The 25,023-nt window shown below is 42.7% G+C and overlaps 1 protein-coding gene across 1 annotated transcript in view; it reads right to left on the bottom strand.

Annotated features, from left to right (window-relative positions):
* Positions 1-25,023, bottom strand: part of CLASP1 (cytoplasmic linker associated protein 1) — a 188,866-nt gene that overhangs the window by 96,286 nt on the left and 67,557 nt on the right. Inside the window, exon 9 of the mRNA XM_075093052.1 lies at positions 311-463. Coding sequence (XP_074949153.1) covers positions 311-463 — 153 coding nt within the window. The remainder of the gene's footprint in view (positions 1-310; positions 464-25,023) is intronic.

The following is a 25,023-nucleotide window of genomic DNA, read 5'->3' as shown; positions in this document are numbered from 1 at the left end:
AGAGCTGCAGCCATAAAGACAAAAATCTACACACTGCAACGTTAACATAATTTACTCATAGCCCTCAGTACACAATTGCACAGGTCCAACTTTCAAAAATGCAAAATACATTACAGTGATGTGGGGACTACTTGGAAATTCATCCCATGAAAGTTTGGTTGTGGCACGTAGATAACACATGTAATGATTTCATAGGGGAAAATTTGTTACTGGATCCTGGGAGCCAGTCTGGAAGTCCTTGCAATAAGCTCAAACATGAACACTATGAACACTTTGCATAAAAGTCAACTCATTTATGCTACTGACTTACTTGAAGACTTGGAGCCGAGAGCTGCAGACCCAAGTCTGCGGGTAGTCCCCATCCCAACTCTGCGTGAGTTTGCAGGGGCCTTCGAAGATGTAGAGGAACTAGCTGAGGAAGGTCTGTTCCCATCCACGGAGTCTTCATCATCAAAAATTTTATCTGCCAAAAGAAGCAGACTTAGATGTAAGTCCGGCAAAGCAAAGATATGTCCCAAGGAACATGCCCACATCATGGCAAACATGCTGCATGCTCAGGTCTGCTCTGCCAGTTCTCATCTCAGCAGCATCTTCATGATAGAAATCTGGTTATTCAAATGACCACCAGGCAACCAAACCCAAACCTTTGCTATTGTGACCACTTTCAGACAACGTGTTCAGATAAAAAGAATAAACTTCAAATCTACAGCCGAAAGATGCAAGCCACAGACACCACTTGGAGTGCCTACAGTCTGTATCTCTGATGTTTATGCCTCTAAGAGCTATTTTGCCATGTGATGCAGTGGCATGGGATGCAGTGAAACCAAGACCATGAGCAAATCCAGGGATTAGGCAGCATAGGCTGCCCTATCACACCCCACTAACTGGCTGTACCAGATCAAGAACAAACAGGGTAACCCAGGAAATATCACATGGCAACACCCATGCTGTTGATAAACCATGGACCATTAATCACAGAGCCATCCAGAGCTACAAATCCACTTTAAACTTTTTATATTATCTCCAGAGTGTCTTTATGAAGAAATAGAAAGTTACCTCAAATTCATAAAAGCCATAAATATAAGGTGTATTAAAACCTATTGAACCCGCTGCGTACATCCAAAAGGAACAGCAGCCTCCACTTCCAAACGCGAACAAAAATTAACTTAAAATGAATTATAGTCACTTTGATTCTCAGTGAAGGTCACTTCAATTCCAAAGGAGTGCTTATATTGCAGTTTTACACAGATTAGCTAATCCACTTTAAAAATCAACCTTAGGTTGAAAGGTGACAAAGTGTTTGGACAGCTGATACAGATGGCACGCATTATTTATTGAGGCCAGAAAAGCCACCTCAGTCCCCATCATTTAGCTTTCCTACACTAACATTTCATTCAATATTTGAGGCCTGCTTCACATCCATCCCTCCCCAACAGTCCAAGGTATGCAATCACTCGCCATCGTTTCAGGAACACCTCCTTAGTGAAATTTCACTTGGCAAAAACTCAAGCAGATGCATTAATCCATCCCTATTCAGGAAAACAGCTGGGAATATCTAGTAACAAACAAAAGCTCCTAGTTAGACACTAATGAGTACAATTCAATACAGGTTGAGCTTTCTGAAAGTAAGAAAATAAACTGATAACAGTAGAGACATATTCTAGGGTTGATAAAAGAACAGAAAGAAAAGCCTGTACTGTCCTCAGCCCAACCGCTTTAAGGAGCCTTCCCTCCCCAAAGCTTTAGCGGCAGGCTGCTGGGTACAGGAGAACTGTCACAAATCATCTGAAACCCTAAAAACACATTTCCAGTATGCACCTGTCACACGATGCCATACTCCAATCACAGCACAACACTGAAAATGACAGGTAGACAGCAGCACCCAACAAGCTAAGAAAGGTGGCCAAGGACATCTTTTCCTTTAATTTTGATGTTCAAGAAGTCTTGGAATATGGGAAAGGGCCAGGAAAATAAAAAAAGTAACATCTAAAGGAAGGGGGTAATATAACAGGGACTCGGACCGTTGTTCGGGTGAAAGCAAACAAGTCATAAGTGAACATACGAACTTTATCATCAAGGAATTTAGTCACACACCTAAGAAGAACATAGCCGCAGGATGTGGGCTCTCTCTAACACAGTGCCCTAAAGGCAGCGGTGGAGACCATGCTACCTCCCTATTGACACTGGTTGTGTTCTGACATATGTAATTCAAAAATAATTTGAAAAGAGCTCAGGGAAGGACTATGAGAATGATTAAAGGATTGGAAAATATGTTTTAAATTAAATTAAATGAAAATTCTCTGTAGGAGACTGTTGAGACTCTTTGGCCTGACCAGATCCCTAACGAGTTGCTTGATTACAGTCTATGTTAACACAGCAACTCAAGATTTATTAATGTAGTTTTCCAGTGTGATTTATTAATATTGTTTCTCACCTAATAGAAAAACACACAACAAGGCCACCGGCTGGAGGTTAAAACCAAATTAAATTCTGAATTGCCTTTTTTCCCCCTCCCTTCCCCGCCCTCTCTCCATTTTTTGGAATAATCACCGGACTGACTCCCTACACAAGGGTAGGAGGTGTGTCACCCAGCAAATGCTACCACAGGCAGTTCTTAAAAAACAAGATTAATTTTTTTTCCTGAAAGATACAGTCTAACTCAAACAGGAATTATTTCAAAAACATTAATTGGTGAGAGTTGCACTGAAGGTCATGGCAGATCAAAATAGATTTTAAAATGCATAATCTCTGAAGCCTCTAAGAAGGGGTTTAAGTGATGCAGAAAGACTTGCACAGACCTTGAATACAAAAACTTCTGAGCAAAATTTGCCCTAGTTGCATTTATTTCAAAAGCTCATGTATAGATATCAAGCAAATTATTATTTGTCTCATATATATATTTTACCAGACAACAGAAGTCAGTCATACTCAAAAGATAGTTTACTACTTCAAAACCAATTTCATCTGGTAATAAAATTCTCCATCAGCTGCATTTCAAGCTGTCTAGATGCAGTCTTAGTTAACTCACTTCCTGTATCTGCATTTTTAAAGCCTCACCCCCCTGAAAGAAGAGGGTGTGGTTTGCTATTTCATATAATACATATTCAGAAAAACAGATATTAAAAGGATCACACACTTGTAGCATTTTAGCAATTAAATCAACTATCATCTTCATTTAAAACAGGCTTTTCTGAGCATCAGCAAAAGAAAAAAAAAAAACCCACACCACCCCACAAAAAACCCAACAACACTCCACAAAAAGCCAACCAGCCAGCCCACAGTTTTGGGGCTGATTGGATTACAATCACAGCTTCCTGTTCATTAAGTCTACAAACTAAGCATTACATGTTTATCAAATCAGAATATCCCTTCAATAACCCAACAGCATTTTCTCATCAGAGTAGCACAGAATGACAGCGCCACATTTAGAACTGCACATCAAGTCTTCCGGCAGCACGTGTGCAGGACAGAAAGAGAAACAAAGAAAGGAAAGAAACCTGAACATGGAAGTACAGAAAATAAGAGAAAAAACCAAGCCACTATACATTATCATTAAAAAGCCTTCTCCCACCCCATTTGTTGACTCTTGTTCACAATAATCATTTGAGCTAGATCATATATTTTGCAACGTATCTGCAAAGCACGAGGTGGTAAATTCAGCATGGGTGTAACTCTTGCGACTCCAGCAGTGGTGCACTGAAGCAGAATCAGTGCCACGTTCTAACATTAAATAACTATTGATGGTCTCCCATCACAAGAACCCCCCCACCCCAGTGCTCGTTTATAAGGGCCATATAGCACTCTCCGTCAGAGACATGCCCTTATAAAAGAGGCCTTTGTCTCCTCACCACTGCTGTCTTAGAGAAACACAGAACACAATTTGCTTTACATTTTTCAATTCCTTTACATTATTTAAGAAAAAAAAATTGCTTACAAGTACATATCCTTCTGCAAATAAGCTTCCTCAACATTCCTTCATATTTTCCATAGCGTGCCCAGATGTAACAGTGCTTCACAGAGCGCCGCGGCTTTCAGTCCAGAACATAATCAATCATTGCCCCTTGTATTCATTAAGCATGCTGTCTTCACACATGGATTTAAACAGCTATGGCTTCAGTCCTCTCTCTACGACTGCAGCTCTGTGGGATTCTCATTAACACCCATTTCAGACCAGGAAACTTCAGTTCACTTCTAGGAAGGAAATTCCCTGCTAGTGAGGGGAACCTGGGACAAATAATCCAGGATGAAGACAAGCTGAGTCTGCCTGGCTGGGCTGGCTTGCACTAGGAACCAGCCTGACTTTATCCCCTGGGAAGCGCTAACAGGAGCATCTCAACAGCTGTCATCATTTGTCCATGACGAATAAATTTAGTCATTATTCATTTTAAAACGTAACCCCTTCAGGTCTGTGCAAGGTGTAAAATGGGGAGAAGAGACTGTGCTGGTTTCCCAGGAACCACAGTAAACAAGGACCAGCATTTCCCCTGCCTGAACTGCCAGCCTGGGACCTTTTAAAGCAAAGTAATTGAGTCTCAAATTTTCTTTCCAATGAAAGGAGATGCTTTCTAGCTTTCAAAAAAACTTTAGGATGTCAGATTCAAATCTTTTAGTTATTTATCTGTAAGCTTTATAGAAGAGAGCTACTCTGTAGTGAGTACAGAGTGTGAAAAGCAGCTTACGATCATGTCTGTTCTTAATGAAGATGCCCTGCTATGGTCTTTAAGCCTGATTCTGCAAGGCACTAAACCTGCTCTGGCTCCGCTGAGCCCCTTTATCATGTCCTGCATCCAAGCGTCAGTGCCACTGAAGTGGCCAAGCAACTTGCAATAATTTCCGTTTAAAGGACACCACTTTCACCCCCTTCAATTGTACATTGACATTTAAGCAGTTAAATCTCTAGTTTGCCATCTAAATGGGCTGAAGCACCACAGCCAGAAGGTGGCACCTACATATGCCCTGCCTGCTCCAGACATACACCTTTTTGCCAGATACAACCCAACATGCATCAGCCAATGTTTTTCAGACAGACACCCCTCGGACACCTCAGACTGTGTCCCATCCCTGTCCCACCTCATCACTCCCAAGGCCAGCATCTGGCACCCTCATCTCCAGCCATAACTCCCATTAGACACACGGCACAGCTCACTCCTCTCTGTGGGTGTACCACCAGCCTCCAAACATGACAGCTTCAGCTGAGGTCAAATGCCTCTTCCCATTAGCACACACCAATCCACAAAAGGCCTAGCTGCAAGCCTGCTCAGCTCCAACATTCACAGGTACTGTATAGGTTTCTCCAGGAAAATGAGTTTGTGAACCCACTAAAGATAAAGGGATACACATATGCTCCTAAATGTTTAAAAACAAAGAAGTCACAGTCATGAGCAGCAGTACACAGGCACATCACATCATTACGGTTTCCCACTCAGCTATCTCCCACAGTTTCTCAGCTGTTCTCTCCTCCTTGCGCCAGCCATGACCCCTCCTTCCCCACCCGGCACATTATTCTGAGCCTTTAAAATACTGCCCGCTTGGGCTCAGTGACCCTGGTCAGCCCCCCCAGTGCCACCCACCTCCCCTCTCCCAGGATGACCCACCCAGCAGCTCCAGTTCCAGCCCACCCCTGATGCCACGTTCTGGCACAATTCAATGAACCACCTCATTGTCCTTCACAACTGGCTTTCAAGGGAATTCCCAAATCCCAGCCTCAGTGGGGAACCCTCCAAGGGCTCATCAGGACTGAGCCAGCCACAGCAAAGATCATGTCTGCAATGATATCCCCTCTACTCTGCCCTAGTGAGGCCACATCTGGAGTACTGTGTCCAGTTCTGGGCTCCCCAGTTCAAGAAGGATGTGGAACTCCTCGAGCAAGTCCAGCGGAGAGCTATGAAGGTGATCGGGGGACTGGAGCATCTCCCTTATGAGGAAAGGCTGAGACCCCTGGGTTTGTTTAGCCTGGAGAAGAGAAGACTATGGGGGGATTTCATCAATACCTATAAGTATATCTAAAGGGTGGGTGTCAGGACGATGGGACTAGGCTCTTTTCATTAGTGCCCAATGACAGGACATGGGGCAATGGGCACAAGTTGGAACACAGGAAGTGCCACCTCAATATGAGGAAAAAAAACTTCTTTACTGTGAGGGTGCCAGAGCAGTGGCACAGGCTGCCCAGGGAGGTTGTGGAGTCTCCTCCCCTGCAAACATTCAAAACCCACCTGGATGTGTTCCGGTGTGCCTGCGTAAGCAGGGGGGTTGGACAAGATGATCTCGAGAGGTCCCTTCCAACCCCTACCATTCTGTGATTCTGTGATATGCAGATCACCGTTACCTTGGCTTCTTTCTCTTACCTGGCATACATTGCCCTATTTAAACCAGAATATGTATAATTGTGGGTGGGAGTTTGTCTTCTGAATAAGGTTTCTATAGTGTAAATCTAGACAATATACTTACGGCCGTAATAATATAATACACAATACGACTGCCATCAGCCACAGGTGAGTTGGTACTTAGAGATGCAAGCCAAGAATGTCATGCCAGGTAAGTGGACAAATGCTTTTTATTTTAATAATCCTTCCAACCCCCACGTGCTTTTCTTTTATCCAAAATGTTTCAGCTTTCCTCCTTAGCTAGGAAAGATGATACTCATCATTTTAGCTGCTACCTCATTCTCTCTAATTACGAGCAAATGAAGCTGCTCATAACCTAACAGGTCTTGAATTGCTATCGCAAAGGGAAAGAAGATTCCTGAAAGAAATAACACGTGGAATTGTTTTCTGCTCCAAATACATCGTATGTACACAGGCCGTTGTTCTGACCACAACCTCCTCAGACCCAAGCACACAGCCACAGTAATTTCAGAGTATGGATGTCTGCCATCCCTCTGTAAGCAGAAAAACAAATCAGGCAGTCGCAGCAATAATAAACAGAGCACATTTCTGGTAGTGAGGAATCCTATGTTTATTAAACCAATTCCAGTATAACAAAGGTAGCTAAGGAAACTGATGTATACCCTAACCAGATCACATCCAACACCAGACAGTCTGCATATGGAAAGTTAAATACCAACTTCTAGCTGGGAACAGAAGCAACAGCGCTGGCAATGTTCAAAATCTGCTCCCAATGACTGGCCTGGTAAATCAGACAAAATCTTCCTGCAGAAGACTAATCTGAAATCATGCAACTCATGACTGACTCAAGTTACTTTCCTGAAGGACATTATAATTTTCAATCCCAGAATTAGATGGCTCCAATTTAAGTTGTATCCATGATGGATGTGGGAAAGCCTGAGAAAGAGAGTCTTAAAAACTTGAAAACAAGAGACAAATAGTAAGGATTCAATATTTATTAGCCTGTTTGCTTCAAAACATAATTTTTTCAACCATAAGGTTGACAATATTGTCATCATGTTAACAAGCCACAGCATGCCCTCTCTAATAGCATATGAGCATTAACACAACTAAGAACAGAGCAGACGGTGCTTTTCAGAAATTTCTGTTAATGAAATTAAGGCACCTAGAAATGGGAATTTTTAAGAGTTAGCAAAACTGTCATTCAGACAGTTTTTAGCAGTATCAAAGTTTTATTAGCTTTAAGTAGATTTAGAAAACAGGCAGTACAAAGGTTTCACATTCCTACAAGCTTTGTAAAATAAAGTAGCATAGGAGACAACAAAATAGCTATGATGCTGAGCAAAGGAGCAACAGCTCAAGAAGCCAAAAGAATTCACAAAAGCACTGAAAGCTGAGAGGAATCCATAAAAATAGCCAGGATTTATTATTTCCGCTAATTACTTTAGTACAGTTCATACAGACACCTAAACAAGAGTCACAAACCCATGTGCTAGGATCTGCACAGACACACCTCCACCCCATACAGATTTAAAAAAATTAATAATAATCGAGAGACAGACACAGACGTGCACACAAGACAAAAAAAAAGTGAAAAGAGAAAAAGATAAGCAGCTGTTTTCCTCAAAGTCATCCTTGGAAATACAATATTCCCACAGTACCCTTTCCAGCCAGCCACACAGCTTTCCCCCAGACCTCAAGAGCATCAGGAAATCTGAAGTGTATACCTTGGAAAAACACACCTACCCAAAAACCCATATGTTTACATAAAGTTTCAATTTAAAAAGCAAAACCAGCTTTTCCCTACCCCACACTTACCCCTCCTGTCACCCAGAGGTTCGTTATTAGGCCTTACAGGGCACCCTCCTGCTGTTCATAGCCAGGCTGTCTGTACAGAGATATTATTATCTCCGAATGCAGCCTTCCACCAACACACCAATTATTTCAGAGTCTATTAAATGCTCCACAACAGGGTGTTATTCTTGTGTTTCACTGCCTCAGCTTTCCGTGCTGACTGCATTTGGGGGTGCTGTCCCTTTTTTGATCTGGACCCTTGAAAACATCCTTTACATTGCACCAGGTGGAAACACGCTAGCAGCAGCTCCGAGCACAAACATTACACCCCCCTCACAGCACTATCATTAGCATAATCTTCGCAGATAAAAACACAAACTGGGTCATATAACCTGAGCCCTAGAGATACCAATCAGTGAGAAAGGCTATTTATACAGGATGGACATGGGGGATCTTTTAGAGTCAGGAAATATCTTTTTCCAGAACTACAGGAATTAATGGCCTATTGCAGAACTGGTATAGCTGCAGGGAAATATTCCTTGATTCCTAAACAGCAGATAAAGCACACAGTTTTCCATTTTCAATATTAATCCTCTGCACTGCACAGTGCCAATGTTAAGGCTTCCCATCAGCCTTAGTAAAGTTTAATTATTTAGGAATATAATTATATAAAAGAAAGTGAATTCTTCTGCCTTCATTCACAAGACAGCAAAATTCAATTCTGCAGAAGCACAGGAGCTCCCCTCAGGCACCATCTTTATACACACTCATGGCAGGGATGCACCAGGGTGAAGAGCAAACAATGAACCTCTCCCCTCCTCACCCTCACCTCCAGGTTTTAGCCGGCATTCTGCACTTGCCGGAAAACTTACAGCAAAAGCCTGGACTCCCTGTGCTTGCAGCAAGCTTCTGCTCCGTCACAAATTCAGGCAGCAGGCAAAATGCACAGTGGCATCATCTAGCTACTGGTCATCCACACTACACCCACTACCCCAGGCAACAGCTTGCTCTGCCAGGGTCTGTGGCTGACCTTGCACAGTACTTGTTTCTAAATGACATAAATGTTATTAAAAAGCACAGCCATTCCATAGCAGCAAGAAGTATTTGTTATTGTTTTAATGTAAGCAAACTGAAACAGAGTTGCTGAGGGACATTCTCAAGGGTGTAAAGACTCCAGGGCACTGCCAGGGTCTGAGTTAAGCTCCATTCCTAAACATATGGTTTTTTCTAAATCACTTTTTCTACCTCCTACTGAAGACAAGAGTAGCAACCCAAATATTTTCTGATTTTCCCAATATTATCTTCAAAACTTTTTATTCATATTCAGAAAGGACATCTGCAAGCAGCTCAGAGAAGCAAGAAGTAATATCAAAAGGTATTAGAAAAAAAATGTTTTAATTTACTTGTTCTTGACACATTGCTTGAAGCTTAGCCACACTTGGAATTGAGTTCCCTGTTTCACAGGGATGGTACCCAGCAATGCTGCAGGAAAACAGCTACCAAAGATGGTGCTAAACCAAGCTCCCAGGGAGACACCTGCTGGCAACAGCTTGGGTTTTATTTGCCAAAACCAATATGAAAAAGCAGATACCTGGGGAATCAATAGGTCAAGTTTTGTCTTACCTGGAATACCTGTACACTATATAAATGAAGGGAATTAAGAGGTATACCAGCAATTTGAAACCTTTAAATGGACAGATGCTTTTCACCTGCAAAGGACAGGAGCACCGCATGCAGAGCAATGAGGTGCCTGCAGCCCCACAGACAAGGTTCAGCTTCTCAGCTATTAGCACCATCTGTTGCCATGACATCACAGGAAAAGGCATCTTTTCCAGCCTGTACTCCTCAACGGGCATTCCCTGCACAAATCCCTCTGCCTGCTCCAGTAATTACCATAAGAGTAGCTCACATAGATGCTGACTGCTCTAACACGCATCACTGTCAGCAAACAAAATTGCATATTATATTGCTATCGCTTACTGCTTCCTGAAGGGCTGCTCATTTTCTATACACGCAGCACACCAAGGTTTAAAGTGTTGGCAACTAGCATGAAGAAATGTATTAGCAAGGAAAGGGCATCCTACCATTTTTAGGACAAAACACTGTTACAAAAAGGCCAAAAGCATCTTACTGCCTCAAGTTACCCAGACCACATCTTGGGGAACAGACATGCTGCAGGACATCCTACTTCTAGCCATCACAGATCATCCTCCCTGGTGCAAAGCCTGCTACTGCACACAAGTCCTGCAGCAGAAGGCTTACTAGAAATACCTACAAGGAGATAAAAATGCATAGATTGCAGCCTTGTTTCCTTTCAGGATAAGTCTCAGAGAATAGCTGGGTCAGTGAAGTTAAGCCAGTAAGATGTGTTGGAGGGACCTGGGGAAGCTGTAGCACCAGCCCTGCCCAAGACCTCAATTTAGGTGTATTTACAATTAGTAACAGGGGCAACATGCTGTCTGGCACTTTACATTTGCCAGGGGATCACAGAATCACAGAAAGGTTGGGGTTGGAAGGGACCTCTTGAGATCATCTTGTCCAACCCCCCCTGCTTACGCAGGCACACCTAGAGCAGGGGGCACAGGAATGCATTAAGGCGGGTTTTGAATATTTCCAGGGGAGGAGACTCCACAACCTCCCTGGGCAGCCTGTGCCACTGCTCTGGCACCCTCACAGTAAAGAAGTTTTTTTTCCTCATATTGAGGTGGCACTTCCTGTGTTCCAACTTGTGCCCATTGCCCCATGTCCTGTCATTGGGCACTAATGAAAAGAGCCTAGTCCCATCGTCCTGACACCCACCCTTTAGATATACTTATAGGTATTGATGAAATCCCCCCATAGTCTTCTCCTCTCCAGGCTAAACAAACCCAGGGGTCTCAGCCTTTCCTCATAAGGGAGATGCTCCAGTCCCCTGATCATCTCCATAGCTCTTTGATAGACTCTTTCCAGTACTTCCCTTTCTTTCTTGAACTGGGGAGCCCAGAACTGGACACAGTACTCCAGATGTGGCCTCACTATGGCAGAGTAGAAGGGGAGGATACCATCTCTCCACCTGCTGGCCACACTCCTTTTAATGCAGCCCAGGATACCGTTGGCCTTCTTGGCCACAAGGGCACATTGCTGGCTAAGGGTCAACTTGCTGTCCACCAGCACTCTCAGGTCCTTCTTAGCAGAGCCACTTTCCCCTAGGTCATCCCCCAACCTGTACTGGTGATTGAGGTTGTTCCTCCCTAGGTGCAGGAGCTTGCACTTGCTCTTGTTGAATTTCATCGGGTTCCCCTTGGCCCAGCTCCCCAGCCTGTCCAGGTCTCACTGAACGGCAGCACACCCTTCTGGTGTATCAGCCACTCCTCCCGGCTTGGCATCATCTGCAAACTTGCTGAGGTTACACTCTATCTCTTCATCCAGGTCATTGATGAATATATAGAACAAGAATGGACCCAGCACAGACCCCTGGGGAACACCACTGGTTGCGGGCCTCCAACCAGTCTCTGCCCCATTGATCACAACCCTCTGTGCTCTGCCGGTCAGTCAGTTCTCAATCCACCTTACTGTCCACGCATCTAACCCACACTTCCTAAGCTTTCCTATGAGGATGTTATTGGAGACAGTGTTAAAAGCCTTGCTGAAGTCAAGGTAAACAACATCCACTGCTCTCCCTTCATCTACCCAGCCAGTCACACCATCATAGAAGGCTATCAGGTTGGTCAAACACAATCTCCCCTTGGTGAATCCATGTTGACTACTACTGATAAACTTTTCCTCTACATGCCTGGAGATGACCTCCAGAATGAACTGTTTCATCACGTTTCCAGGGACGGAGGCAAGTCTGACTGGCCTATAGTTCCCCAGGTCCTCCTTGTTGCCTTTTTGAAGATTGAGGTGACACTGGCTACCTTCAAGTCCTCGGGCACCTCTCCTGTCCTCCACTGCAATTACAGAAACATAGTGGGATAGCTCACATGACTGGAATACTGTCATGGATGGCTACATACTCTTTAGGAAAGACAGGCCGGCAAGACAAGGTGAGGGAGTTGCTCTTTATGTGAGGGAGCAACTGAAATGTATTGAGCTCTGCTTAGGGGTGGAGGCAGAATAAGTTGAGAGCTTATGGGTAAAAAAATAAGGGACAGACAAATATGGGTGATACTGTTATGAGCATTTGCCACAGGCCACCTGATCAGGAAGAAGTAGTTGACAAGGCCTTCTATAGACAGCTGGAAGTAGCCTCACAATTGCAGACCCTGGTTCTCATGGGGGGACTTCAACCACCCTGATATTTGCTGGAAAAGCAACATGGCAAGGCATGCACAATCCAGGAGGTTCCTGCAGAGCATCAAGGATAACTTTTTGACACAGGTGGTGGAAGAGCCAACGAAGCAAGATGTGCTGCTGGACCTTATACTAACAAAGAAAGTCTAGTTGAGGATGTAGGGTTGGGTGTAGCCTTGGCTGCAGTGACCGTGATCCTGCATGGTAGAAGCAGGGCAACAATTAGGATTACAACCCTGGACTTCAGGAAAGCCAACTTTGGCCTCTTCAAAGACCTGCTTGGAGGAATCCCATGGGTTAGGGCTCTAGAAAGTAAGGGGATCCAAGAAAGCTGGTCAATATTTAAGTACTGCTTCCTCCAAACTCAAGATTGGTGCATCCCTATGAGGAAGAAGTTGAGCAAAAGAGCCAGAAGACCCGCATGGATGAGCAAAGAGCTTCTAGAAAAACTCATATGGAAGAAGGTTTACAGTATGTGGAAAAAGAGACTGGCCACTCGGGAGGAATATAGGAATGCTGTCAGGATATGCAGAGATGCTACAAGGAAGGCCAAGGCCTGCTTGGAACTAAATCTGGTGAGGAATGTCAAGGATAACAAGAAGGGCTTCTTCAAATACATCAGTAGTAAAAGAAAGATTGGGGAAACTGTAGGCCCACTGCTGAAGAAGGTGGGTGCCCTAGTGATGCAGAATGCGGAGAAAGCAGAGTTACTGAGTACTACCTTTGCTTCAGTCTTTACTGCTAAGGCTGGCCCTCAGGTATCCCAGTGCACAGAGGTGAGAGAATCTGGAGAAGGAAGACTCCCCCTTGGTTGAGGAGGATTGGGTTACAGATCATTTAGGCAAAGTGGATCCTCACAAATCCATGGGCCCTGACGGGATGCACCCAGAGTGCTGAAGGAGCTGGCAGATGCTGTTGCTAAGCAACTTTCCATCATCTTGCAAATGCAGGGGATGACCCTCTATGAGGTCGCAGGGCATCCTAAACTTTCCAAGCAGCCCCCTCCAAGCCAAGAAACACAATGTGTGAAGTTATTCCTGAACAATGAAGGAAAAAACAAGGCTGTCAGCCTACCTTTCCTATACAGCCACAGAAGACAGGGTCAGGGCTTCTGTCCTGAGACGTTCATCTGCCTGGTCAAAGGCTAATGCAAGAACATAGGTACTACAGCTGCAAAAACTGTTATGGTTTTATGCAGATTACACAGCAATGACTCCCACCGAGAATGCCCGGCCTGATGCATAATTAATATACTTTAAATAGACAACCATTTAAACCTCTGTAAAATGCTCAGTGGGGCAATGACCATGAGATAAGAAGGTCTAAAACTGCAGGTGGTTGAGACCATGAAAGGAAAACTAGGGAGCAACGGGCAGCAACTCCACAGCCCAGGTGCATCTTGAGAAATATTATCAACTACTACAACAGGTATGACCAGCACGTTGACCAGGATTTTCTACCACATACTCAAACAGAGGTTTTAGTAAACTAAGTAGTGGCCTATTTGACAGTACAGTATATGGTTTCCATGTGGTTGGATAACATAACCTAAAAGAATCAAATTAATATTTAATATGCTTCAAATATAAGCACAGTCTGAACTCCTAATCTACAAGTGGAAAGCCGCAATCCTTGAGACACATCAGTTTCTCAGGCCTTCTTCACCCACCCTTGAAAGCTGCATTTGAAGCAAGCCATTGCCTCAAGGAAAAGAGTCATGGGAAAAAGCCTCCAAAGCCAAAAATGCCTACAGCTTATAAAACATTAACAGTCAGTGCGGCTTCTGTTTTCTCAAAGCTTGTTTCACACCCCCCAACTCCTTTAAAACAAAAGCAGATCTAAGCTCCTTCATCCACATTCCTTCCCCATAAACAAACATCATTATTACATACAGCATATACAGCAGCCATGGGAGGGGGCAGAGAAATACAAAGATGGAGCAAAACACTGCAGAAACTTTTGTTCCTTTTGGCATTGATTATTTTAGACTACTAAATATGATATTTGTATTTCAAAGGCAATGTGAAACCCTGAGCAAGCAGGGGGCCTCTAATGTGCTACATAGAAAAAAGCATCTTTCCCAAAGAGCTTACAATATAAATAATGCATTCAAAGTATACTTAAAAAGAATTACTGTTATTCAGACTCTATATATAGGAAAAATAAGCACAAAGATCCTCCTCCCTCTCTTTTAAAAGGGAAAGTTAAAGAAACAAGAAACACAAGTACTTGTGTCCTCCTCAGTCTGTTTAACATAATCCTGCCTAACACACTCTTATTTGGCCTCCATCAATGGTGCTAGTCACTTTCTCCCAATAGCTTAGCACCCTTTTTCAACCATCCTCAGATCTCTGCACCAAGGTAAAAACTTAAGCCTGTCACCCAGCCATCCAAAGTTTTCTGCCATGACTGAAAGTTAGTCCCAAATGGGACTCAATACTTGACTTTGATGCCACAGCTAGTCATTTGAGTTCTTTAGTGACCATCCTGTTTTCCTCCCATATATTGTGTGCACATTAGAAGACTCTTCCACAGCTGTTACATCCTTGAAAGAATGATGAAAGAAATTACTTTCCCCATATAAAGCTACTTACTGCATCAAATAAAAATAAAAAGGTCAGGATCAATTAGGAGATCAGAATTGGAAGAGTGTTGTATGACAGACTAGTAAAATCTTGATTCACCTGACATGGTAAAGGAACTGGTAGAATTCAGATCTCCTATTCAGCTTGACTCTAAACTGAAGACCACCTTAACCCCAAGAGAAGCTAAACAAAGGGAATAAGGGCATGCTAATTTTGACCTTAGTCACTTGGTTTAAATCAAAGTTCAGAACTTGGTAAGAGGTGGTGGAAGCAATGAATAAACATATTTACAAGCAGCCAAAAGATGTCTTCTGGCTCAAGGACAAAGTCTGTCAAGTAGAAACGAAGGATGAGTTTGCCTCAGGACTCAGACTCACAACCAAATTATTGCTGCTTAACAAGTTATAAGACACCAGCTGAGCCACAGTAACAGCCCTTGTGCTGCTCTTAAGCTACAGCAAATGCAAGGTAATATGATTTAACTCAACTTACTTTCTTTAGAGCTAAATTAAGCCAAGCAGAACCATTCACATTTACCACAAAGAATACAAACATTAATCATGACCCAGTAAAACATCTTGCTCTGGATATAGCCATTACAGACTTCACAAAATACATACTGACCTAAATGGAATTGGAGATGTTAAAATACAAATAGGTTCCCACGCAAAAGCTGGGAACACTGGTTGCAGCCATTTTCACCACTGCTGAGGGCAGGGGGGAAATCACTCATCCTTCCTTAGCAGTGACACCTTTTCACAGGCAGTTCTGCCAACTTAGAATAGCTGACGTAGAACAAGATTTGGACACGGTGGTGAGTGCTGCTGGTTTAAGTCCTGCCATCCTTCTTCATTCAGAAAAGACACTGAAATCATTAAGTGAGGCAGCATCAACAGCAAATGTTGGCATTTATGAAACTAAATACCCCAGACCTGAACAGCCATACAGAATCTCAAACCTATGCAGATGCAAAGAAAACCTCTCAACCCAGTCTCACAGGTTAACTAAACAACTGATTGCCATCTGTATAGATTTCTTGTTTCACACAGGCACACGCTTGCCTCCATGTAAGGGCTCCTTAAAGGGAGTCAACAGTCAAAAATAAAAAAATATCATCATTAATATAAAGAACCATTTTCTAAACAGCTTGAGATATCTCCCCTCCCTAAGGCAAGTCTGGCTGGCACGGCCATTTTGTACATCTGTGACCCTGAAAGATCACTGCACTGATAATTCAAACAAATTAGAAGCTTCTTCCCCCTTGCACACTGATTTGTCTACCCTATAGAGAGCTACTTGCCTTCATACATGACATTTACACTTTATTCCTAAATTGCAAGCAGTAAAGTGTAGTCCATGTAAAGACTCAGCTCCTAGAAACAGGCTGTCCCTGTTTCAGCAGGCTGCTCACGCTGTAAGCAGAAGTCACCAGGAAAACCACAGACTCCATTACACCGCTGTTTCTGTTTTGTTAAAAACTGTGTCAAATAGTAAAGAAAATCATAAATATACACTTGAATGGTTCCTACCTTTATTTCGATTCTACAATGTACAATGCACCCTAAAGCTTAAACTCCTAAATGTTAAAACTTACATGGATTTTCACTTCTTAGCCTGAAACACAGAGATTACGCAACACAACGAAATCTTTCTATTCAAGTGCCAACTTGTTCCAGCATCACCTACGCTGACCCCACATCCTGGCAACTTTCCTGCCAACTGTGAGGAGCCACCAGGAAAAGTAAGCTTATGAGGTTCTTCTCTCCATTTGACTGCCACCAGGCACCATGCATCCATATTCTAAATTTGCTGGTTCATTTGGAGTGGCATAGAGGTTTTGGTGGTTTTTTTGTTGCTGTTGTTTGGTGTTTTTTGTTTGTGTTTTTGTTTGTTTTTTGGTGTTTTTTTTTCTTTGAGAAAGGGTGAAAACAGGGACTGGATGCAGGCAGAACACTCAACTAACTGATTCTTACTGCCAGCGCAACAGTTATTTTTGGTCTCCCTGTTGTCAGGCAGTGCACATAACTCTTAACCAGCACAGAGCTTAATATGATACTTGATATACATTGCCTGAGTTGAAGTTTTGGGAGATGGGAATAGGGTCTGGAAAGTACCAAGGAGAGGCAAAGAGATCAAGTTTCTACAACACAGAGGGAAGCTGGGATAGACAGTAGAGAAGGAAAGACAAAAATCATTGCAAAACACATCTATTGGACTTCATGAGCAGTGCGCTTTGTGAGGCATGCTGGGAACTGGCAGATATGCATCTCCTTATTTGTCAGATGAAAGCATACCACGCTCAAAAAGGGAGAGACAGGCATCCCTTTCAGTCCAGCAATTCAATTAAATACTTCCTAGCAACTGAAGTAATGATTCCTTATCCTCTATTGTGATAGAGTCACTTCATACAGTTTGACGTTAAAAGTAAAAAATTACAAAAACAATATCATACCTAAGAGATAATTCAAATATCTAATAATCCCTCTAAGAATGTCTTTTTGGTTGATGTTTTTTAAGTTGCTAGGCACAGGTTCAAATCCTAGGATAACTATCTAGGATGAATCAAGGATGACCAACGTAAACCTTCCTGCTGTTCAGACATGTCATGGCAAGTACTTTAATGCATGAAGACTTTCTGGACAAGCCTTCAAAACTTTAGGACCGTCTGCTTTCTGGGACTTACAAGACTGAGACACCTTTGTATTCAGGGGGCGTAGGAGAACAGGCAGAGAAATCAAGATAAAGTGGATTCGTAACATTGTAATAGCCTACCAGTTAGGAACGGAAGAGAGCACATGAGCAACCAACTGCAAAACCACAGAGCACAACATTTGAGCGTAAGTAGCAATTAGGACTAATAGAAACTAATAGATTGATTTAATCCTAAACAGGCTTCTTTCAAAGTTATTCAGCAAATAAAAATAAATAAGGCTGAAGTCTGACACACTTCTATCTTGCAAACTCCATACAAGGTTCCCAGGTTGAGATAATGGTCTTCAACTACTACTGGGCCTTTTTCAGTACAGTATCACTGATGAAATCCAACTGATTAGATCTTTCCCAGAACACAGGTTTACCATCAGTGAAGACTCGGAAGAGGAGATTTGTTTTTCAAGTTTGCTATGAAGATAATCCCCGTGAGGTAAGTTTCTGCAGCCATCAGGCCTCAGAGAGGACAGGCAAGAGCTAAGGGAAGGAAAGCTCTTTCCAGCACCTTTGAAATCAAAGACAGGAGGATGCTGCTTCCTCAGGTTTGCATCATTTCCTATAGCCCCATTTTTACTGAGTCTTTATTTTTAGATGATCTTGTTGTCAAAACAAGCACCCTCACCTCACACTCCTATACAGGAGAAAAGCCATGACTCAGCAGAGGAGGTGCAAAGGAACATTATCTCTGTTTCACAAGAGGCAAAATGGATTATTTTCTTCAGAAGGGTGAGCTCATCCAGTGAACTCCCTGCAGGTCCTCACTCAAATACAGAGCATCATGTAATACACCTGTGTACCGCAGGGCAAAAAAAAGCCTAAGTTCAAAGATTTTTAAAGGCACTGTGTCTCATGCACTGAAAGGCATCCAAACACACCCAGGATTTACATTCCAGGACAGGAACAAAGGAGAATAACACATCAAAAAATTTAAGTATTTGATTTTAAGCACATTTCATTTCAGATTCAGAAGCGTGCCTCACATCAGAGGTACACACATTACAAGAATGCACCAAGACTGAAATGACTTGGGTCTGCTTTCCAGCATCGATATTTAAAAGTTCCTATGAAAGATCTTTTGGAATATGACTGCTTGTTTTACACATATCAAAAAGTAGGACGAGTTGGGGAGAATTAAATAGCGAAAGTTGTTCAAAATGAAATATATTTTACAGAGTAAAATCTAACAAGGCAAGTAATGGTCCTGGTAGAGCATTCACAGATGCTCTTGGATGGGCAAAGCTATACTACACCTATATTATATACAAGTATATATATATTGGGTGGTTTGCATTTATTATTTGTACTACTTGGTGTAGCAACAGCAAGAATCCAGGTGACACCAAGACCTTCCTTCTACTAGCTGAAAGAGGCACTGAAGCCAATCTTCAAATTATGACAACTAGTTACAGACTTTGAGAGTTTAACTTCTGAGCCTTCAACTTCTGGGCTTATTCATCTGAGTTTACACAGTGACCCCAGCCCTGCAAGTACCTCTGTCCCAAAGCACATGCAACTCCAACCAGTTGTAAAAACTGTTTGAGAGCAGATACTCACTGTTTCCATTTACTCATTCACCAAGTAAAAGGAGCTTGACGAGCAAGTAATTTATTTTTAAATGATAACACTACTGCTTAAGAGCAACATTCAGATTCCAGACTGTTATGCATTTGCTTTTCATTTTCACAAATCACAAGCAGAAGGAGAGACCATGTCAGTGTTATCCTACATGTCACTAAGCGTTAATACTTGCTTTGACAGACAGGATTACTATCTGTTGGCACATTAAAAAATGCTCACAAATGCCATGACTCAAACACTCTCAGGTATGGAATTGATAATAGCACAGAGAAGGTGTGAAAGTGGAGGCAGAGACAAGTACCAAATTAGCAAGTTCTTATTATTAGCAGCTGTTTCCAGGCATTGCTTAGACTATCTGAGGAATCAGTATGAAGAACTAACATTAAAAAAAAAAAAATCACCATGAACAATTGACTATAAAGATGTGAACTGAAGGAAAACAGAAAAGCGTTATCAGTAGCAGCATATCAGAAAATGTCAGTAGACAAGGTTGCTAATGAAAAAGTCACATAAATCTTTCTCCAGCCAATTCAGTAATTTTTAGCATGCATTATAGGTTGCTGGTACCTCACTGTTTAACCACACATAACAGGGAGTGCTCATAGGACACTGCCGTTAAAACTCAACACAGGGGGAAAGCTAGCAGTTAGCAGCACCCTCTTTCCAGAAGCAGCCAAAACTCACAAGAAATAGTAATAAAATTTGTGGGAAAATAATGTCTTATCAAAGCCCTAAACCCAAATTCTATGCTCAACATGTAGACAAACGTTCAACATTTCTGGAGAGGGCAAGTACCAGTAACAGCATAAGAGGTCTGCTGGACTGCGTTTTTCTTTTCACAAGCATAAGCACTGAAGTCCTGTATACTTGCAGGTACTCCAGAAGTAAGAAATTTCTATCTAGGATTAATTATTCTTCATATGTGGCCAACTGCTTTACCAGCTATCAGTCTATTCAAAGAGAAATGGCTTGGGGGGCTCCCAGAACATAAGAGCAGGATCAGCCTGGTTCATCTGAGGCTCACAAGTCAACTGCTTAGATCACTTGAGCCACCTGAATCACTCACCTCCATTACAGAGGACTTACTTTATTTCCAGGTAGCAATAATTATTATTTTGTCCAGACTGGAACTGAATAGCTCAGTTATTCAATTGCTATTTACTATTTGTACTGCTGTGGCAGCCTGAAGCGATCAGTGACCAGCAGCCTCCTGATTCACTGGACATTGTGCACAGCCCACCAGTTCCCTAGATGTTGCCAAACATGGAATCCATGCTTAGAAGCCAGAAGCCAACCAGGGGATCAAGCTTTGAACCATCAGCCTGCATATTAACCAGCACCCAGGGGGCTTTCAGTCCAGCTAAGCTAACTCAATTGAGCTAAAAATATGAAACCACGCTCACGCTGCCCCTCTGGTGAGGGTCTCATCTTGGCATTATTTAATTTGAAGGAAAGGGTCTGTGAAGGGATGAGAAGACCTTTGCCTCCTGGCACTATGGAGAGAGGAATCTTTAAGACTCTTACAGAAGTAAGGTATGTCCTACATTTGAACTTCTCCGTGCATATCCCATTCTTGTTTAGGCTCCACAGAACCAGAATGGCTCCTTAACAATAAATGACTTAAAGGTCAACAAGCACCTTGCTATAGTGGAAAAACCCGTGAATGAATCCCACCACAAACTAAAAAAAGGGAACAAAAACTGAGGAATTTCAACTTTCTAAATGAAAATTTTGAACTAAAAGCAATAACAAAGCAGCCTCAAGCCTGTCCAAGTCTCACTCCTGCAAACACACCACCATGCTGGCAAATCATCTGGTTATCTTTAGCAACCATCTGTGCTTGCCTTCACTTAAAGAAGAATTAGCAAACAGAGGAATTGGCACACGTGAAACACAGCACCTATCTGTATTTAGATTCACTTTCAGCTTCATTCCAGAGATTGAAAGCAAGTAAGACCTTGTGTTTTAACTGGGAAACATGAATTTCAATGCCACCTTTACATACTAGCATTCGTAATAAGTCAATGCTCCAATGAGCCTCATTTTGGCCTGTTTGCCTTGCCTTCTGTGCTGGTTTTGGCTGGGATAGAGTTAATTTACTGTAGCTGGTATAATGTGTTTTGGATTTGGTATGAGAATAGTGTTAATGCATATAGATGCTTTAGTTGCTGTTAAGTAGCACCTAAGTGCCCCTAAGTAGTGCCTATACTAGACAAAGACTCTTTCAGCTTCCCATGTGCTGCCAGGGGCACAAGAAACTGGGAGGGGAGGGGGAACAGCCAGGGCAGCTGACCCCAAAGACCAAAGGGATATTCCATACCATGACATCATGCTTAGTATATAAAGCTCGGGGAAGAAGGAGGAAGGGGGAAGAACATTCAGAGTTGTGATGTTTGTCCTCCCAAGTAATCGTTAGGCATGATGGAGCCCTGCTTTCCTGGAGGTGGCTGAACACCTGCCTGCCGATGGGAAGCAGTGAATGAATTCTTTGTTTTGCTTGCATGCGCTTCCTTTTCATTATATTATTATTACTATTACTGTTTTGCTTTACCTATTAAACTGTCTTTATCTCAACCCACTGGTTTTCCTACTTTTACCCTTCCAATTCTCTCCCCCATCCCACCAGAAGGGAGTGAGCAAGCGGCTACGTGGGACTTAGTTGCAGCTGGGGCTAAACCATGACACCTCCTTCCCCATGCAAAGCTTCATGGGGCCCTACCACTGCACCCTCTCTACTTTACAACCTGGATACTGAATTGATGAAGGCTTCACTGAAAAGCAGAACTGAGGAAATGGGCCACAGAACTTCCATTCCCTCTGTTTTACAGTAGTTTTGTGTTGCTTTTAAACATTAGAAGTAGGATCCTACTAATTCCTGCTACCATCTGGAAACCCCCATCAACACCAAGAACCACTGATAATTACTGCCTGGAACATGGTTGGGTTTGCTGGGAGGCAGGGTGGTGGTGGTTCTTAATCACCTCGGTTGCATTTAAACCACGCTTACTTAGCTTCCCTTCACAAACGCTATGAGGGAAGAGGGTCAAAAACTTTAGTTTGTCACAGAGATGAAAAAAATGCATTTAAATATGAGTTAAAAGAAAAATTTAGTTTTCCTACATGGGGAACTGGAACACAGAGCTCAGCCAGCAAAATAAAGCTTACCATTAAAAGTAAAGGTTCAGAAGACTTCTAAAAAGAGTATTTTGAAGAATAGCATGAAGATTAAATGGAACAAACTATAGTCTCACCTACTAATTTGTAGCAAGCTGTTCCTCAGATAAACAATTAGGATATATTCACATTTAAATATCAAGCTTTAAGTCCTTGGTATTAAAAATCAAAGAGTAATCTGCATCTTAATTCTTCACTAAATATGCCCATGTGCAACTTGACACTCACCCTGATGACAGACCAATAAAACTAGAATAAGGTGTTCTCATCAACTCTAGTATAACACCAAATCAGCAGAGAATGTACATTAAATGATATACGCTGCCATTTATAGAGGTGCCTCTGTTGTGGCTTGCAGGTGTTTCATGCTGACATCAGCTTGTGTTGTTAGCTGAGGTCACATTTTCTTCTGCCTCCAGCACTGTTACCACTCTTGATAAACTGAGTGTTCAGTAGCAGGCAAACACACCATCTCAGATGACATGAGCAAACTTTGTCTTTAGCTTACTAACACGCACAGCTTTAAAAGAACTGGGTAAAAAACTGATTAATTTGGAGACCTTAGATAACAACTACCTCCTCTTGAAAGAAAAATAAAATAATAGAATAATTTAACTTGGAAGGGACCTCTCTCCTTCCTAAAGCAGGGCTGACACAGTTGTATCAGGTTTCTCAGGGCCTCATCCAGCCAAGCTTTAAAAGTTTCCATGGATTGAGACCCTCTGGGCAACCTGTTCCAGTGTTTCACTCACCCTCGTCAGAGTGAAAAACTACCAGCTCATGAGAAAAATTAGCATAGGCCTGTCCCCTCAGTCCCTGTAGTACATGAACTACTAGAACTTACACAAAACCAGCTGAAATTCTCTCACTGGAAAAGCTCTTATTTCCAGTTTGGAGGTCTTCTGGAATTAGTGGTCTATGCATTATAGGTTCAGAAAAGTCCAATTCTAGCTCAAAAATTAAAAGATGAGCTGCTCACCACAGTCTTTCATTGCTGTTTGTACTGTGCGTTGTTTTATAGAAACCACTTCCCATGCTGTAAGGGAGCAGAGACCACCTGCTTTCAAAAATGGCTGGTAGGACCATTACTGGCCAAGGGTGGTGAGCCTTATCAAACATTGCTCAGGTATATTCTCACCTCAAACTGGTAGCATACAGCATTTTCTAGGGCATGTAGAATGTGCTGATTTAGACAGCTGTGTGATCCAGCCTTCCTGGGAAGAAGCTGGTAGAAAGGGCCAAACCCTTTCCTTACACGCACACTGGAGGCCCAGAAGGGAACGTCCTGCTGTAGCTGGTTTATACAAAAGACATTGTTCCCCATGGTTGTCAAGCAATCACCTTTCCCCACCAAGAGGTTAAAACAAAATCTAAGTTTTTAATCCTATTTTTAATGCTAACTAGCTAGATAAAATAAAGGCTTCACTTTTATCTTAAACTACTGCAGAGGACCTTGCACAGCCTACCTGTATCACAAAACTCCCCAGTGCCCCAGTACCCTACTGCATCTCCCAGTCTCAGCCAATGGCGTGCACAGAGCTGCTTATACCACGCTGCTATAAACAAGAAGTAGTTTGGATAAAAATAGGGACAAGACTGCTTTAGAGCCCATGATAATAAATAGGCTTCAGGGAGCAACATGAAGGGGGGCAGCAAGCAAGGAGCACAATGTGCATATGCAAGACCCAGTCCAGACTCTGACCCTTGGAGAAAGCCCACAGTAGTGAGACAAGATCCAGCACATCACCAAAACAAAAAACAAACCCAACAAACAGGCAAGAAAAGAAAAGAAGAAAAAAAAACCAAACAAACCACCACACACACCAAACAAAAAAAAAAAGGAGACATCTGAGGAAAGCACTAGAGACAAGTATGACACTTCTTAAGGGGGAGGGGACATAGAAGACAGAATAGATTTCAGTGAGCTGGTGCATAAACATTTTGCCTGTGGAAACTTGGGATCAGATCTTATTTAAGTCTCCAGTGAAAAGAAGCGTGACTGTCTCTCCACATCATAGAAGCTCCGAGTGATTAGAAGTCTCTGCAGATTCAGCTCTTGCCCAGCACAGAGGTCAAACAGCAGGAGTGTAAATCAGAGTTGAAGTGCACTGGCTGATCTGCAGCAGGAGAGAAGTGTGGCCAGCCCTGCCTCTAGGACTGCCTCTGCTCCCTCCTGCTCACAGGCAAGAGCTGGCAGGGGAGTCAGGGGGAAAAATAGAAATGATCAAGAACAAAGTTAGACCCATTCTTCATAAAGCAGATCTAATTAGAAGTGTCAGGTCTCATTATGAGCCAGAGCTCCACTAGATAGGAGCCCCATTACTCAGGAGAGTTGTATGTGGAAGACATGCATCATTTCTTAAACATGCACACATCTGTCCTCCACCCGCACCACACCCAAAGGGAACAGTCTTAATGAGACATGGGGGTAGAGGCAGCACCAACACTACACGAGCCAATGCCATCTGCATGAAGAAAACGCTGAGAGAAGCAGTGCCAATGCTGTTTCATACATAAAACTTCTATTTCCCCTTTTGTTCTGAAAAACTAGGAGCAATCATGCCTAA

The sequence above is a fragment of the Phalacrocorax aristotelis genome, chromosome 5 (assembly GCF_949628215.1).
Source record: "Phalacrocorax aristotelis chromosome 5, bGulAri2.1, whole genome shotgun sequence".
NCBI lineage: Eukaryota > Metazoa > Chordata > Aves > Suliformes > Phalacrocoracidae > Phalacrocorax > Phalacrocorax aristotelis.
The sequence above is the reverse complement of the archived record's forward strand: the minus strand, read 5'-3'. Positions and strand labels throughout refer to the sequence as shown.